The sequence below is a fragment of the Sus scrofa genome, chromosome 4 (genome assembly GCF_054392235.1).
Source record: "Sus scrofa isolate SSC_HxYL_T2T_F1_AM1 chromosome 4, Sscrofa_HxYL_maternal_Yorkshire_Landrace_v2.0, whole genome shotgun sequence".
NCBI lineage: Eukaryota > Metazoa > Chordata > Mammalia > Artiodactyla > Suidae > Sus > Sus scrofa.
The window spans coordinates 505847-521014 of record NC_139386.1 but is presented as its reverse complement, the minus strand read 5'-3'; the positions used below and the strand labels follow the sequence as shown (position 1 = coordinate 521014).

Sequence of the window (15168 nt, the reverse complement as noted above, 5' to 3'; positions counted from 1 at the left end):
CCCCGGGGCCGGGCGGGATCGGGGTCTGAGGATGTCGGATAAGTCCATGCGATTTGATATGCGTCATTATTATTCGTTATGGAGGACAGAACCCGGGGAAACTGGGCTGGAAGAATTCGGATTTGGCAGAGGATGCGAGGCGAGGGTAGGAAAGCGGCTCGGATTGAGGCCCCGAAAGGAACCCACGGGAGAGAGGTGCCGCATCCGCCCCCCTCCCCGATCCCCAATGCGTCTAACACTCCCGGGGGTCAACGAACACTGAGGAGGAGGGACGCCTCTGCAGCCCCCCGTCCTGCTCCTCCCCCGCCTGCTGCCGGGGAAGGACTGGCTCCCTGGACGTCTAGGCCGCAGGCCTGGCCCTGGAAGGCTTGGGAAGGGTTGGGGAAGACCTGAGTCTCTGCGACGCGATCCAGGGGCGCAGAAGAGGAAGGAGGGGGGCGCTTCCTACCTCACCCCACCCCGGTCTTCAGAGACCTAACTCCGAGATGAGGTTCGGTTCTGGGTCTCCTCGACCCTATTGCTGGGAAAAAAAAAAAAAAGCCTGGGGCACCCTGGAGAGGAAGGGAGGGGGTTCGGGATGGGTCTCCCCTCGGGACCCTATTGCTTGAAGGGGCTGGCAAGGCCCCTGGCGGGCGGGGCGGGGCCGGGCCCCTCCCCCTATTGCTGTGAGGAGGGGCCCGCCCTCCGGCCCCTCCGCCTGGTCGCCGGCGGAGACTTCCCTGGGGGCCCGTATTGCTGAGAGCCGACCCGGCTGGCGGAGGCACTCCCGCCCTAGGCCTGCACGGGGCTGAGCTGCGGCGGCGCGGCGGGCGCCGGGGCTGGGGGGCCGCCACCGGCGGCGCCCTTGAAGCAGGCCGACTCATAGTGCTTGTTGAGATAGGACTTGAGCGCGAAGCTCTTCTTGCAGCGCTTGCACTGGAAGTGCTTGAAGGCCGAATGCGTCTGCATGTGCGCGCGCAGGTTGGAACGGTCGGCGAAGGCCTTGCCGCAGTGCGCACAGCCGAAGGGTTTCTCCCCGGTGTGGGAGCGCATGTGCCCCTGCAGCAGCCAGGGCCTGGAGAAGGCCTTGCCGCACACGCCGCACTTGTGGCGCAGGTCGTGCGTGAGCAGGTGCATGGCCATGGCCGGCATGGACACGTACACCTTGCCACACGTCGGGCAGCGCCGAGCCAGCTGACTGTCCAGGCTTCGGTGCGTCTGCTTGTGGCGGCTCAGGTTCGACGACGTGGCGTACGTTTTGCCGCACTCGCCGCAAGCGTGCCGGCCTCCCGCGCCGCCGGCCCCGGGCCCTGAGCGCGCCTCGGTGCCCGCCCCCGCGCGCGCGCCGCTCCGACCCGCGGCCCCCGACCCAGCACCGCGGGACCCCGCCCCGACCCCACCTCCGCCGTCGCCGTCGGGGGCCGCCGCCGAGGCCGTGGAGGGGGCGGCGGCCGCGTTGGCATTGGCGGCCTTGCGGCGGGAGCGCCCGTCAGTGATGAAGAAGGCGTCAGCGGCGTAGCCCTCGCTGACCGCCGCGTCGCCGTTGATGTAGCCACCCGCGGCTGTGGCCAGCTCCGGGCGCGGGGTGGGCGGCGGCGCCGAACCCGCGGCCGCCGGGCCCAGCTCTCCCCGCACGGCCGCAGCGTACATGGGCTCCGGGGACGGCCCTTTGAGCAAGGCCGCCTCGGCGTCGCCATCGTAGACGGAGGCGGGCCCCGCGTAGTCGTTGAGGTATCCTATGGGCCGAGGCGGACAGACAGGCAGACAGCGGGAGGGAAAGCGGGCAGCGGGTGAGACACACGCGGGCGAGAGGCGGGAGACACCGGGGTCCGGGAGGAAGGGAACCAGGAGGAGGACAAAGGATAAGGGGCCAAGGGACCGCGGGGCAGGGAGGATGGAGACAGCGGGGAGGGGAAGAGAGGAGAGGAGAGATGAGACAGGGCCCGGCCGGCTCCGCCCCGCCGCCTGCCCGCCCCACCCTCGCAGGAGGAGGAAAGAGTCGCATCTTCGGGCGCGGCTGCCCCCCTCCCTTGAAGCCGAGCTTCAAGGTCAGGGGGGAGGGGCGGCGCTTCCCTCGCCCTCCTTCCCCGCCGCCCCCTCTCCTCCCCCTCCCCCTTTCCCTCCCCCTCGGGTTCTCCCCACTTCAGCAGTTTTCCCTGATTATGCAACACACTGCGGACCCGCAGCGCACAAAGCCAGGACTGCCTGTCCAGGGACCCCGGCGCTCCCGCTAACCGTGGTTCCCACCAGCTTTTCCACTGGGCCGAGAACCGCCCGCAGCCTCAGTGCTGCCCCCTCTCTGGGGTTCCAGGTCCCCCAACAAGCCCTGGAGACTACTACCTCCCCCGACCCCTCTAGCACCTCCCTTTCATCTCCGGGTTCTCCCACTACTCACTAGACTTGATCCTCTTCGGCTCCAGATCTACCTCTTGCCAATCACTCTGCTCCCCCCCCCGCCCCCCCGCCTTCGGTCATCCTGAACCCTCGCTCCACATTACCCTCTTCCTTCAGGCCCTAATCCTTTGTGGGGGCCTTCCCAAGCCCCAGCAAAGGTGACCAATAAGAGGCTGTGTTGGGGACAGTGCCAGGGCATCCGCCAGGGGACACCTTCACAGGGACAAACTGCAGGCCAGCAGCATTATTCATGCTGTAACTGCAGTTGTTCTCAAGGCATGAGACGGATCTCACAACCTCAAAGTCACAAACGCACACCCCACACAATACTGGCTCTGGCTTCTTCAGGGTTACGCTCAGCCTCTCAGACACTGTCAAGCCTGGAGTCCCCTCTGTGTAGGCTGCAGGCTGATTCAGGCATACACCGCCTACTCATGCAGGGTCAGACATGCAGCCATCCCCTGACACCCTCTCAGCTAGGGTCACCAGTCACATGGGTGCATAACAGCCTCAGAGTCACATGGTCCCATGTAGTGGCACACAAGCAGGCACACACTCATACAGGGTCACACACAAGCGCACACAGTCACATGGCCACACGCAATCACATGGGTGCACACAGGCTTATGTTCCCGCAGGTCACACTTGTTTTACCACCCCAGTCTGCTGGCACTCCTGGACCCCTTGTCTGCATGTTCACAGTTGTCCTTGAATTTGGGCACCCTTACACAAAGAGCCTCCCCTGCCTCCGCCACTTTGGACTTCCCCTGCCCGCCCACAGACCACCTGCCCACACCCTTCTTCCTGACCCTGGATGGAGGGAGGATACTGCTGCTGCCTCTGCTGGTACCTTCGCCCTGACAGGTGGGCGGCCCCCAGGACCACATGGCTACTCCCTGGAGCTCATAGCGCTTCCCTGCTGGCCCTAGCAGGGGGTCCTGGAGGTGTAGCCAAAGAAGAGAAGAGGGTTCTGAGGCAGGCTCAGTTTTCTGAGTGGGTTTGCATGCATCGCTGGCTCCTGTCATGTCAGCAGGTGTCCATGCTGTGTTTGCCCCACCACAGGTCAGGGTGTGGGTCAGTGTGTACCTCCTGTTCTTGACCTCCGTTCCCCACATTCCCTCCTGCATTGACACTCTCCCGGCCCAGCCTTGGCTCGGTTCGGGCCTGTCTCTGCGTTTCCCTCTCCCCACCCCACCCCCATCTCCATCCCCTCCCAAGCCCCTCTCCAGCCACCGCCTCCTACTGGTTCTGGTTCGCTCTGGTCTATTTCCTGGGACTCCTGCTCCCTCCAGCCCTACATTCTGGCCCTCTACCCCCTCCCAGCATTGCCCCGGACCCCTCACCGCCCTCAGCCTCATCCCAGCTCGCACCTTTCTCCTGCAGTCGCACGCCGAGGTCGCTTCGGGCGCGCCCGTAAGAGCTCTCGAGGTCTGCCGAGGAGAACGTGTCAAGTTTGACCTTCTTGACCAGGAAGGATCTGGGCATGATTCCTGCGGGGCTCCGGCGCTGTGGGCCTGCGGAGCCGGGACGCGGGGGGGCTGCGGCCGCGGCGAGGCCCCGTCACCATCCGAGGAGCGGCGGAAGCAGCACGAGTCCCCACTCTGGCCTTTGGATGCTGCCGCACGAGTGCCGTCCTCTCTCCTGCCTGCCTGTCTTGCGTTTCCTCCTCTGCTCCTCCGGATCCCTCTTCTTCTCCTTCCCTCCTTCTCTTCTCTTCTTCTCTTCCTTCTTCCTTCCTTCCTTTCCTCCTCTGGTCCCGGCTTCCCAGCCCGCAGTGCCGCCCCTGGACAGGCGGGGGAGGAGGCTGGGGGGGCGGGGAGGGGGGGGAGCGGCTCCGTCCCGGGCCCGGAGGCTGCGAGTGGGTGCAGGGCTGGCCCGGCTCCGCGGCCCCCTTCCCCTCCCCCCCGCCGCGGCGGCGGAGCCTCAGTCAGCGACCCCCCATGCCCCCGGGGGTGGCGGCGCGGGGCCGGGAGAACGCGGCGGCGGCGGCCGGAGCGCCGGCAGCTTCAGCACCGCGGCCAGCGCCGGCCCGGCCAGCACCTCGGCCAGCGCCCGGGCGCGCTCCGCCGGCGCAGGCAGCGAGGGGCGGGCCGCGGGGGCTCGGCCGCCGGGCGGGGGTCCTCGGCGGGGGTCTCTGGGAGGCTTGCTTTATTGTTCTGCAGCCCGAGCGAGCGGCGGCGGCGGGCGGGGGGCGGGGGTCCTCGGGGGGAGGGGTGCGCAGGGAGGGCGGGCCGAAGGGAGGTGGGAGGGAGGGACGGGGGCTCCGGGGGCGGGGCTCGAGGCTCGGACAGCTCCTGCGCCCGGCCTCCTGCGCCCGCGGCCGCCTCTGCCCGTGGCCCAGCCCAGCCTCCGGCTTTTAAAGCCCAGGAGCTGAAGGAGGGGGAGGGAGGAGTGGGGGAGAGGTCGGCGGAAATGGCTGCTTTGGGCCGGGCCCCCGCCAGGGTCTCCAGGGAGGGGTCTTGGGGATGCCGCGGACCCCGCTCGTGCGGAGTTCCCAAAGAGCCGCCGGGAACCGAGGCCCAGCGGCCCACAGCATTGTCGGGCGTAGGGGGAAGGGTGGAAACAGGCCCGAGACCCTCAAGCCCCGACGTGGGATCTTTGGGGGAGGAACGCAGGGCGGGCCCTAGAGTGGTCCAGCCAGCCCAGCTTTCGGGTGCGGAGGCTAGGGATCTGCGGGGGCAGATGGGGGAGGCGGGAGGCGAGGCGGCGAATGCTGAGGCAGCGAAAGCGCAGTGTGGAAGTGCTGCGCGCGCCCTGTGCCGCAGTGACTCTCTGCCACTCTGTCACCCGGGCTGACCCCGTGCCCGCTGGAGAGGCCTCCAACACCCCCGCCTTTCTCCCGAGGGGCGGAGGTCGAGCGCAACGGCGACGCAGCGAGTGGGGTGTGAAGGGGGAGAGGGGCTGCCATGTCCTTGCTCCAGAAATTCGGTTTCATTGGCGGTTTTCTGCCCTTCCGCGCGCCTGCAGCTCCCCCACGCGGCCCCGCAACCAGGCGGATAACCCTGCCCCCGGCCGCCCCGGGTTTGCAGCCCCTATGACGTCACGCTCAGCAGCCAATGGCGGGCGCGGGGGTGCGGCGAGTTCCGGGCCGCACAATGGCCGCACGCGGGGACATATGTCCCCAATTAGGGCCCGGTGCCGCCATTGTCCCCTCACCCGCCCTCTCCCAGCAATTCGGATCTCCAAGCTAGGCGCGCGCCCCCACGCGGCCCGCTGTCTCTGGGGACCAAGGTCGCAGGGACGGCTCCCGGGAGTGTCGCGGCGCGTCCGAACGAGCAGCGCGCGCCAGGCGGGGGCGCGCGCTCACCCATCACTGCACGCGGTGACCTTGTGCGGGGCGGCACGGCGTGCCCGCGGACACCGGCCGGGAGCGCGCGGCGGGAGGGCCACGCGGGGCGGGGGGGGACGCCTTCGGGGGCGTGCCTGGAGTGCTGAGCTCAGCGCCCTGGAGCCTGCCGGGCTCCCGGTTTCCTCCCGCATCTCAGCCCAGGAGCCCAGCGAGGGTGACTGAGCGAGCCGGCCCGGCCCTGGGGCGCGGCGGAGACCACAGGCCCGCTTTGTGGCAGCGCTGGGGTATTCATCTTGCGTGGCAGTTGCTCCCGAGGGGCGGGGGCAGGGCTCGGCCTCCCCCTTATCGCAGAGCCGCAGCCGGCAGGGCCCGCAGTGGGGGCGGGGACAGGGATCCCCTTGGCCGAGCCGCTTGTCCCTGCCCCCTCCCAAGGGGGCCAGGCAAAGGCGCAGCCGGAGGCCCGGGGCCAATTAGCATTTTGATTGCGGGACTGGGGGCCCATCTGGACCCAGGCCTAATTACCAGGCGAACCCTCGGGGCGCCAGCGGGACGTGCCAGGCGCAGTCCCTTCACCCCTTCACCGCCTCCTCCCAGACGATCCGCCCAGTGCTGCGGACCCACCGCATCCCTGTCCCCCTCCGTTAGTCCCAGTCGCCCAGTCTCTAGGTCGGTGTACTTTTGTTCCTCCGGCCCTTCCCTCATCCTTCCACCCTCCTGCCCCATTCTTTGTCCCTCCCTCCGCACCTTTCTTCACTCTCATTCCTCCACCCCCTTCACTTTTCCCTCCTGTCTCTGTTCCTTCATCCGTGGGTTCCTCTGTTCCTGCTCGAGGTCCCCATCCCTGCGGCCCCCAACCCTCTTGATGGACAGGCCATCAGAGCACCAACACATGTGTCCCTCGGCCGCAGCTCTCCAGGGGATCATTCAGGCCGACCTTGCCCTGGCTTGCTGGGGTAGAGCCTGCAGTCCCTGCCCCTGTCCCCTGGGAGGGGCAGCTGGGCCCAGGCCTTGGCCATCAGTCCGAAGCGCCCAGGGTTCGGAGTGCACATGAGGCCCAGGAGCAATTACTTGGTCCTCTTCACTCCACCTCCTTTGCAGCATCCCTGCCACCACCCTGATATCTGAGGTCACTGTGCGCCCCCCCCCGCCCCCGTGTTGTGTGGTCCAGCTAGGAGAGGCTTGGGAAAGACAGTTGGAAATACCCATGTTTTTTTCAGCCCTCCTCCACCTGAGGCCACCCTGAGTCTCTCCCACTGAGAACTGGAGGTGTCAGGGGCTTTGTGGCAAGAGAGGAGGCTGGGGTCCCAAGGCAAGACCACTTTGGCCCCCGACAGACCTAGGAGTTTGCAGGGTGCTCCCATACTCCAGGCCATTGCATGGACCGCCCCCCATAGAGCCTCGGGGTCTCTGTTCCCCTTGTCCTGGCTCACATTGCAGCAGCTGGGCCCAGCCCAGGTCGGATAGGAAGGATTTGGTGATTGTTCTGTGTTCCTCTGCCTCCCTCTGCGTCAGGGATGTGCTGCCTCCAGGCCCAGCAGGTCCCATGTTACTGAAAAGCCGAACTTTAAGGGGGAGACTTCCAGTGGCTTTTTTTTTTTTTTTTTTTTTTTTTTGTCTTTTTGCCATTTCTTGGGCCGCTCCCTCAGCATAGGCATATGGAGGTTCCCAGGCTAGGGGTTGAATTGGAGCTGTAGCCGCCAGCCTACACCAGAGCCACAGCAACACAGGATCCGAGCCGTGTCTGCAACCTACACCACAGCTCACGGCAACGCCGGATCGTCAACCCACTGAGCAAGGGCAGGGACCGAACCTGCAACCTCATGGGTCCTAGTCGGATTCTTTAACCACTGCGCCATGACGGGAACTCCGACTTCCAGTGTTTTAACCTCAGCACTTTGCCCCCAGCAGGTCCAGGAGTCCTGAGTGTGCCCACCCTGGCCCTACCCTCTGTTCCAGTTGGTGTATCTGGAGCAATTTCCGCCTTCACCCCACTCATCTTTATTGAACATCTGCCTGTGCTCTGAAGAGCGCGTTTGGGGGCAGGGCCAGCAGACACTGGCCTCTGTGCTCATGGAGCCCACGGCCCAGCCCAGGACAGAGATGCTAAGCAGAAAGGTGAGTAGACCGGTGAAAGCTTGGATGATGAGGGCAAGGGGTAAAGGACCTTGGGGAAGACAAGCCGTGGAAGCTACTGAAACCGAACTGTCCTGGGGAAGACAACCCATGCAGAGGCCCTGTGGTCCCAGTAGGGGGTATGCGGGCAGAAATCCTAGGCCACAGAAGGGCAAGTGCATGAGGGGGGGCTGTCAGAAGTTGAAGCAGGAGAGGAAGCGGGCAAAGGCTAGCCTGAGAGATGGTTGTGGTCCTTGATGTCTACTCCAGAGATGCTGTGATTGGCTGTCTTTGAGAAGAAGCAGCGAGGCCAGTGGGGATAAGCAGAAAGCTTGAGTTTATCCAGCTTTGGGCTTTGGCTGGGTGAGCTACCAAGAGGCATCTGAGTCATGGTGTACAAGGGTGGTAGCATTGCCTGGGGAATTGGACCCGGGGAGGAGGGTGAGGACGGCATCGTGGGGGCGCTATGCTGGGTCAGGAGTGCTCGAGCCAGGAGGGGGCTGATGGTCAGAGAGACCGGTGTTGAACTGAAACGTGGGGGCCCCTGGAAGTGACAGGGTCGAGGGTATCATTGAGGTGGAAGACAAGGGGGCCACTGACAGGAGGAAGAGGCCAACACTGAGGGGCTGAGAGCTGAGAGGTGGGCCTCAAGAATCCTGAGACCACCAGGCATTCACACATGACAGCGATGGGGCGTGATGCCCACAGCAAGGGCTGGGGTGGGTGGTCAGTGCAGCAGGAATGGGAAAGGGGCTGCAGACGGTGGCGAGGCCCAGGGCGAGGCAGAGAGAAAAGGCAGCCCCAGGAAGGCTGGCAGGAAGGGAGCCCGCTGTGGGGGCCTGCTGAGTGACAGGGCTGAGGAACCTGGGGGCATGGCTGGTGCCCAGATCCAGGGGAGGGTTTCAGGATCGGGGGGGAGCTTTGCTCCCAAACATGTGGTGTGTGCTGGGAGGGGCTCATGCCGACGGGGGCTCGAGGCAGACCGGTCCCTGCTGGGATGGGAGTGATAGATCTACAGTGGAGGCTTGATGCACCTGAAAATGTCCGCTCGAAAAGACCCAGAAAAACAAAGGGCAGATATCAAAGCAGTAGAAAATACTTGCAGTAAGTACGTCAATGGCTAATATTCTGCTAGTGAAACAACTGATATCAAGTGAACTTGGCACTGAACAGAGACGCCGATCCCCCGAAGGGTTAACAGGAAATTTACTACACAAGAGAGAAGGCTTCACCAGGAGAGACATGCAAATTAAACAACAAAAATACAAATTTAGAGGATTGGGGGGCTTTTCTTTTTTTAGGGCTACACCTGTGGCATATGGAAGTTTCCAGGCTAGGGGTCGAATCAGAGCTGCAGCTGCCAGCCTACACCACAGCCACAGAAATGCAGGATCCTTAACCCACTGAGTGAGGCCAGGGGTTGAACCTGCATCCTCATGTGTAGTAGTCAGCTTCATTTTTGCTGAGCCACAGCGAGAACGCCTTTAATTTATTTTTTTATTTTTTAAAAATTTTTCTGGGGGGAGCTTTAAAGGAGGCAGCAGAGTGGGAACAGGAAGAGTGAGAGAGTGAGCTCTCCAGGTGGAGGAGGAAGAAGAGGGGCAGGCGGTGAGCCGAGGATGGCACCTGGGCCACCAAGCGGGAGGCTCCACCAGCAGGCATCGGGCTGCCATCCTGCCTGAGCTGCACAGAAGCTTGGCCGGCCGTCTGGCAGCCCGAAGTTCCTAGCGCAACGTGGATTTCCTGACCTGTGGAGCTCACACTTTCACTCAGCATTGGCTCTGGAACATTCACACCTGCACGGCCTGGAGCCTGCTCCCTTCCCAGAGGGAGGGGTCCACGGGGTCCACGAGCTGTGTCCTCTGCTGCCCCTGAACTGTCTCACTCCCTCGGGGACCAGGCCGCCGAGGACCACACTTCCCACCGGACAGCAGGTCACTCTTCTGAATTCTAGGAGGCCTCCCTCCCATCCCCCATCGCCACTTCTGGGGTTTTCTTTGTGGTGCGCACATGACGCATCGCCCCCGCGTCCTTCCAGGAAGGACTTTGGCCCAGTTCTTGAAGTGGACACCTCCAGCTGTCAGAGGGCCCAGCCATGGCCCCTGGCCCCGCGTCCTGGCCTTTGAGTGGTGGCCTGCCTCCCAAGGCTGATGGATGCGAGAGCAAGGGGCCTGCCATTTGGGCCTCACACGGACGCCTCTGGTGAGCCATTCTGACCGCGCAGCTCTCGCCGTGTGCTGAGCTGGCCTTGGCACCCTGCTTCCTCTCTTTCCTCCACGGGGCCGTCAAGACACCTTGTCTACCACTGCCTCCGAGTCGCCGTCTTGGAGACCCCAGCCCAGGAGCTTTAGTCGGGAACTGTCTGATGGGCTTGGGCAGGCTCGCTCACTGCCTGGCCGGCACTGCCTGAGCGTGGGGCACTGCTGCACGTGGGGCACAGACAGGCCCGGGCATGAGGCTGGGGTCCCGGGGGGAAGACATTCATCGGTGGTGAGCAGGGATCCCACAGGATGGGGACGCACCGACGGGCCCGCTGGACCAGGTGTTCGGAATGCGAGGGAGCCACTGTCACGGCAGAGCTGATGGGCGGGTGTGGCTCAGCTCTGTTGAAAGGCCGAAGAAAGGACGGTGGGCGCCTGGGAGCTGTTATCCAGCCACTGGAGGCCACGGCCCTTGGGCCGCAAATACTGGGGGAGGCCCCGCCTCTGCAGCCGAGCGCAGAAAGCAGCGAGGGTCAGGACATGGACGTGACCGTCAGCGGGGCCGAGCTCCAAAGGAGCGTCGGCGGATGTCCGCCTCCAGCACAGAGGCAGTTACAGGAACGCGAGTTACCAGCCTATCGAAACAGCTCAAGCACTGGAGGAAATCAGCAAGCAGTGGCTCTCAAGACACTGCACGTCAGTCGATGACGGACAGTGACATCTGAGAGTGACAAGCAAGGTGAGCCCTCTGATCACCCCAGGTCACTCCCTGGGAAGCACGTCCAGGCAGTCGCCGAGGGTGGGCAACCCTGGCAGACCCTGCCCCCCCAATTTCAGAGCCGCCAGCGCAGCAGGAGGACTTCCTGGTGAGAGAGCACCTGGCTGTGTCTGTTTCCGAGCCCAGGGGGAGGACCCCTTAGGCTGCACCTGCTGACCTGCTGACCTGCTGGGGAAAGAGCAGGTGGGCTCGGGGTGTAGAAGACCTCTAGGCGGCGGGGTGTGGGCCACATCCCTTTCCTAGTTAGGCAGGAAGGAGTAGCCCCGTTGCTCCAGGTGGGGAGGAGGCATTACCATGAGACAGGTGGGGCGATGGTGAGGGTCTGATTTCCTCTTTTTTTAGGGCCACACCCTTAGCATACGGACGTTCCCAGGCGAGGGGTCCAATCAGAGCTGCAGCTGCCACCCTACGCCACAGCCACAGCAATGCCAGAATCAGGCTTCGGCTGCAGTGCCGGATCCTTAACCCACTGAGTGAGGCCAGGGAAGGGATCGAATCCACATCTTCATGGGTACTAGTCGAGTCTGTAACCCGCTGAGCCATGACGGGAGCTCCAGGTCTGGTCATTCTTGTCTTGGCCAGAGGCTTGGAGTTCGATCTCCTGGAAGCAGCCTTGAAGCCCAACAGACGTGACCCCGCCCAGGCTTAGGCCTCTGTGCGCACCCTCCTCTGTGGACTCAGCCTTGGCCATGGGGCGTCAGTGAAAGAGACCAAAGCAGAGGCTTGGCAAACACGGCCTCTGGGGGCTTGGCCCTCCGAGGCTTCCTCCTGGGTGCCCAGTGGCGACACAGGAAGTGGGGATGCCCATGGAGGAGAGGCCACGCGGGCTGTCTCTGTGGGGTGGGAGGACCTCTGGGGTGCTCTGGCAGCAGCCGACTTTTCCGATGAATTGTAAGCGAATAGGGCTCAGGGTCCCCAAAGAAAGAAAACCAGGCATAGCTTCTTTGACATGAGAAGCCGTTTTCAGAGCCCCCATTGTGGTGCAGTGGAAATGAATCTGACTAGGAACCGTGAGGTTGCAGTTTCAATTCCTGGCCTTGCTCAGTGGGTTAAGGATCTGGCGTTGCCGTGAGCCGTGGTGTAGGTCGCAAATGAGGCTCAGATCCTGTGTTGCTGTGGCTGAGGTGTAAGCCGGCAGCTATAGCTCCAACTGGACCCCTAGCCTGGGGACTTCCATATGCTGTGGGTGCGGGCCTAAAAAGCAAAAATAAATAAGTAAATAAAAAAATAAAGATTTTTAGAAAAGAAGAAGGTGGTTTTGGTCTGAGCTGTTTTGGGTTTTTTTTGTCTTTTTTTTTTTTGCCATTTCTTGGGCCACTCTTGCGGCCTATGGAGGTTCCCAGGCTAGGGGTCGAATCGGAGCTGTAGCCACAGGCCTACGCCAGAGCCACAGCAACGCGGGATCCGAGCCGCGTCTGCGACCTACACCACAGCTCACCGCAACGCCAGATCGTTAACCCACTGAGCAAGGGCAGGGACCGAACCCGCAACCTCATGGTTCCTAGTCGGATTCGTTAACCACTGCGCCACGACGGGAACTCCCTGGTCTGAGCTGTTTCATGATCTAGGCCTGGCCGTGGCGTTGTCCTGGAGCAGGTCTCAGGAGTTAACGATCCTAAGGGAGGAACACAGGGACAGCGGAAAGGCAGCAGCCAGAGCTCAGCATAAGGGTCGTGGGTTGAATCGGAGCTGCCACTGAGGCCTGGGCCACAGTTTCGGGCAAGGCACGATCCTTCACCCACTCAGTGAGGCCAGGGATCAAACCCATACCCTCAGGAGTTCCGGTCATGGCTCATTGGAAACGAATCTGCCTAGTATCCATGAGCATGCAGGTTCAATCCCTGGCCTCACTCAGTGGGTTAAGGATACTGCATTGCCATGAGCTGTGGTGTAGGCCATGGATGAGGCTCTTAACTGGCGTTGTTGTGGCAGTAGGGTAGGCCAGCGACTACAGCTCCAATTCAGCAGCTAGCCTGGCAATCTCCATGTGCCGTGGACGTGACCCTTTAAAAAAAAAAAGTCAAAACAAACCAAAAAACCCCATACCCTCACAGAGACAGCTTCGGGTCCTTAATCCACTGAACCACAATGGGAACTCCTCCAACATAGCTTTAATTTTTTTTTAATTTTTATTTATTTATTTAGCTTTTTTTTTTTTTTTTAGGGCCCTACTTGTGACATATGGAAGTTCCCAGGCTAGGGGTCCAATCAGAGCTACCGCTGATAGGGACGGAGTAGGCACAGGTGGTTGTAGGAGTCCCTGTAGGGCATCATGGATAAAGAGGGACACCTGGCGGATGTTGGGGGCCACTGTGAGTTCAAGGACACCGTCAGAACAAGGCAGGTTTGCTCGACTAGCAGAAGTTCGAGAACTGCTTCAGGTCATTGGGCGGGGGATGGGATGAGGCCTGCATTCAGATTCAGACCCAGGGCAAGAGTTTGAGGACCGCCCTTCAGCTGATTTGAATACACACCTCACTGCTCTCAGAAAGGGAGAGGAGGGCTTTCCAACCCCCACTCCCCTTCGATGATAAAACCGGCCGCCGGATCCTCAGGCAGAGCTTGCTTGGCTGCCCGCTTGCATCTCTCACAAACGTCCTATCCTAATAAATCTGTTTCTTGCCTCTCTTGCTAAATTGCTTCTGTGCAGAGGCACAAAGAAACTGAAGCTTAGTGAGCCCAGACGCAAGGTAATTTTTTTTTTTTTTTTTTTTTTTTTTTTTTTTTTGCTTTTTAGGGCCGCACCCACAGAGGTTCCCAGGCTAGACCTCTAATCGGAGCTACAGCTGCTGGCCTACCCCACAGCCACAGCAACGAGAGATCCGAGCTGCGTCTGCGACCTACACCACAGCTCCACGGTAACGCCGGATCCTTAACCCACTGAGCAAGGCCGGGGATCGAACCTGCATCCTCATGGATGGTAGTCAGATTCGTTAACTGCTGAGCCACGAAGGGAACTCTGACATAGTTTTAAAGGCGTCGGATCGGCTTGGATGAAGAGACAAATGTGAAGCAGGTCAAGAACACGGGCCCTGGAGGTCCCGTCGAGGCGCCGCGGAAACAGGCCGACTAGGAACCAGGAGGCTGCGCTTAACCTGCTGCACCACCAGGGAGGTCCTTTTATTTCTCCGGATCAGGTGGATCTGTTATGTTTCCTAGTCTGGGAGAAGCGGTTTTTGTAGCAGACCCCCCATGCGACGCAGCAGCACCCTCCCTCTGGTCACCAGAGCTGTATGCTCCAGCGTGCCCTCTGTGTGGGCTGCCAGGGTCCTTCTGCGCTGCCAGGGCCTGCCACTGTGGGCGCGCGGGTAGCGGGCTGGCCCCTGGCCGGTTGGGCTTTTGCAGACCTGGATCACGCAGAGGGTCGCCCCCTGGGCGGGGTCTTGACTCTGGTCTCCGCCCCTCCTGCCCATCTGGTGTGGCTCCCTCTTCCTCACTTTCGCTTTCGTTGGGAAGAGCCTTTCTGCTGCTCATTCCCTGTAAATAGCTGCAATGTTGGTCCCTGTGGGAGGAGGTGGGCTCAGGGTCCCCCTGCTCCACCCCCTTGGCCTACACATAACAATGTGGCCTTGGCCAGGAATTAGTCGCCAGACCACCTGGCTCTCTGGACCAGGGTCTGGAAAATGCAGTCTTTATTGGGTGGGTTTATATGCCAGCTAAACATGGGGGGGGGGGCCTTTTCTGAGGAACAAATGGAAGATGGGCAGGGGGGCGTGCTCCCCATTCTGACGGTGTCCCCAGTCGTCTTCTCTGCTGCCAGCCAAGACTGTTTTTCTTGCAAATGTCCCTTGTCACCTGCTTCATAATAAATAGCTCTCTGTGAGGCTATTCCCACCTGCACAGTAATATGCATTTGCAAGTGAAAAAGGGAGTTTCCTGGTGGTCTAGTGGTTAGAATTTTGTGCTTTCACTGCTGTAGCCCGGGTTCAATCCTGGTCTGGAAACCAAGATCCCACATTGAGAAGCCATGCTGCACCCAAATTAGAAAAAAAGAAAGGGAGTTCCCCTCATGGCGCAGTGGTTAACGAATCCGACTAGGAACCATGAGGTTGTGGGTTCGATCCCTGCCCTTGCTCAGTGGGTTGACGATCCGGCGTTGCCGTGAGCTGTGGTGTAGGTCGCAGACGCGGCTCGGATCCCACGTTGCTGTGGCTCTGGTGTAGGCCGGCAGCTGCAGCTCCGATTGGACCCCTAGCTTGGGAACCTCCATATGCCGTGGAAGCGGCCCAAGAAATGGCAAAAAAGACAAAAAAAAAAAAAAGAACACTCACTCCCATAAACAGCCCCCTGTTCTCTCTGCCCTTGGCACCCCCCACCCACCGCCACTCCTGCAGGGCTGCTCAGCCCCTCCTGAGGCTCTTCAGGGGGTCCTCCAACCCCTGGTGAGCCCCCACCTCAGTGAACATAGGTCCCCT

At 61.9% G+C, this 15168-nt stretch overlaps 1 protein-coding gene and 1 non-coding gene across 4 annotated transcripts; one reads left to right on the top strand and one right to left on the bottom strand.

Annotated features, from left to right (window-relative positions):
• Positions 1-635: 635 nt before the first annotated feature.
• Positions 636-4002, bottom strand: SCRT1 (scratch family transcriptional repressor 1). The gene is made up of 2 exons (XM_021090532.2): positions 3744-4002; positions 636-1715 (listed from the first exon to the last, which is right to left on the bottom strand). Exons 1-2 carry the CDS (start codon positions 3856-3858, stop codon positions 772-774), a joined length of 1059 nt encoding a protein of 352 aa, XP_020946191.2. The 5' UTR covers positions 3859-4002; the 3' UTR covers positions 636-771.
• A 1797-nt stretch (positions 4003-5799) lies between these two features.
• On the top strand, positions 5800-14581 carry LOC106507406 (uncharacterized). Of its 3 annotated transcripts, XR_014843298.1 has the most exons (4): positions 5800-6328; positions 7571-7777; positions 9675-10714; positions 13491-14581. It is a non-coding gene; the product is annotated as an uncharacterized LOC106507406 (transcript). The 3 variants fall into 3 exon arrangements; XR_014843297.1 differs by lacking the exon at positions 5800-6328 and having other exon boundaries at positions 7250-7777; XR_014843299.1 differs by lacking the exons at positions 5800-6328; positions 7571-7777 and having other exon boundaries at positions 7893-10936.
• The last annotated feature ends 587 nt before the right edge of the window (positions 14582-15168 follow it).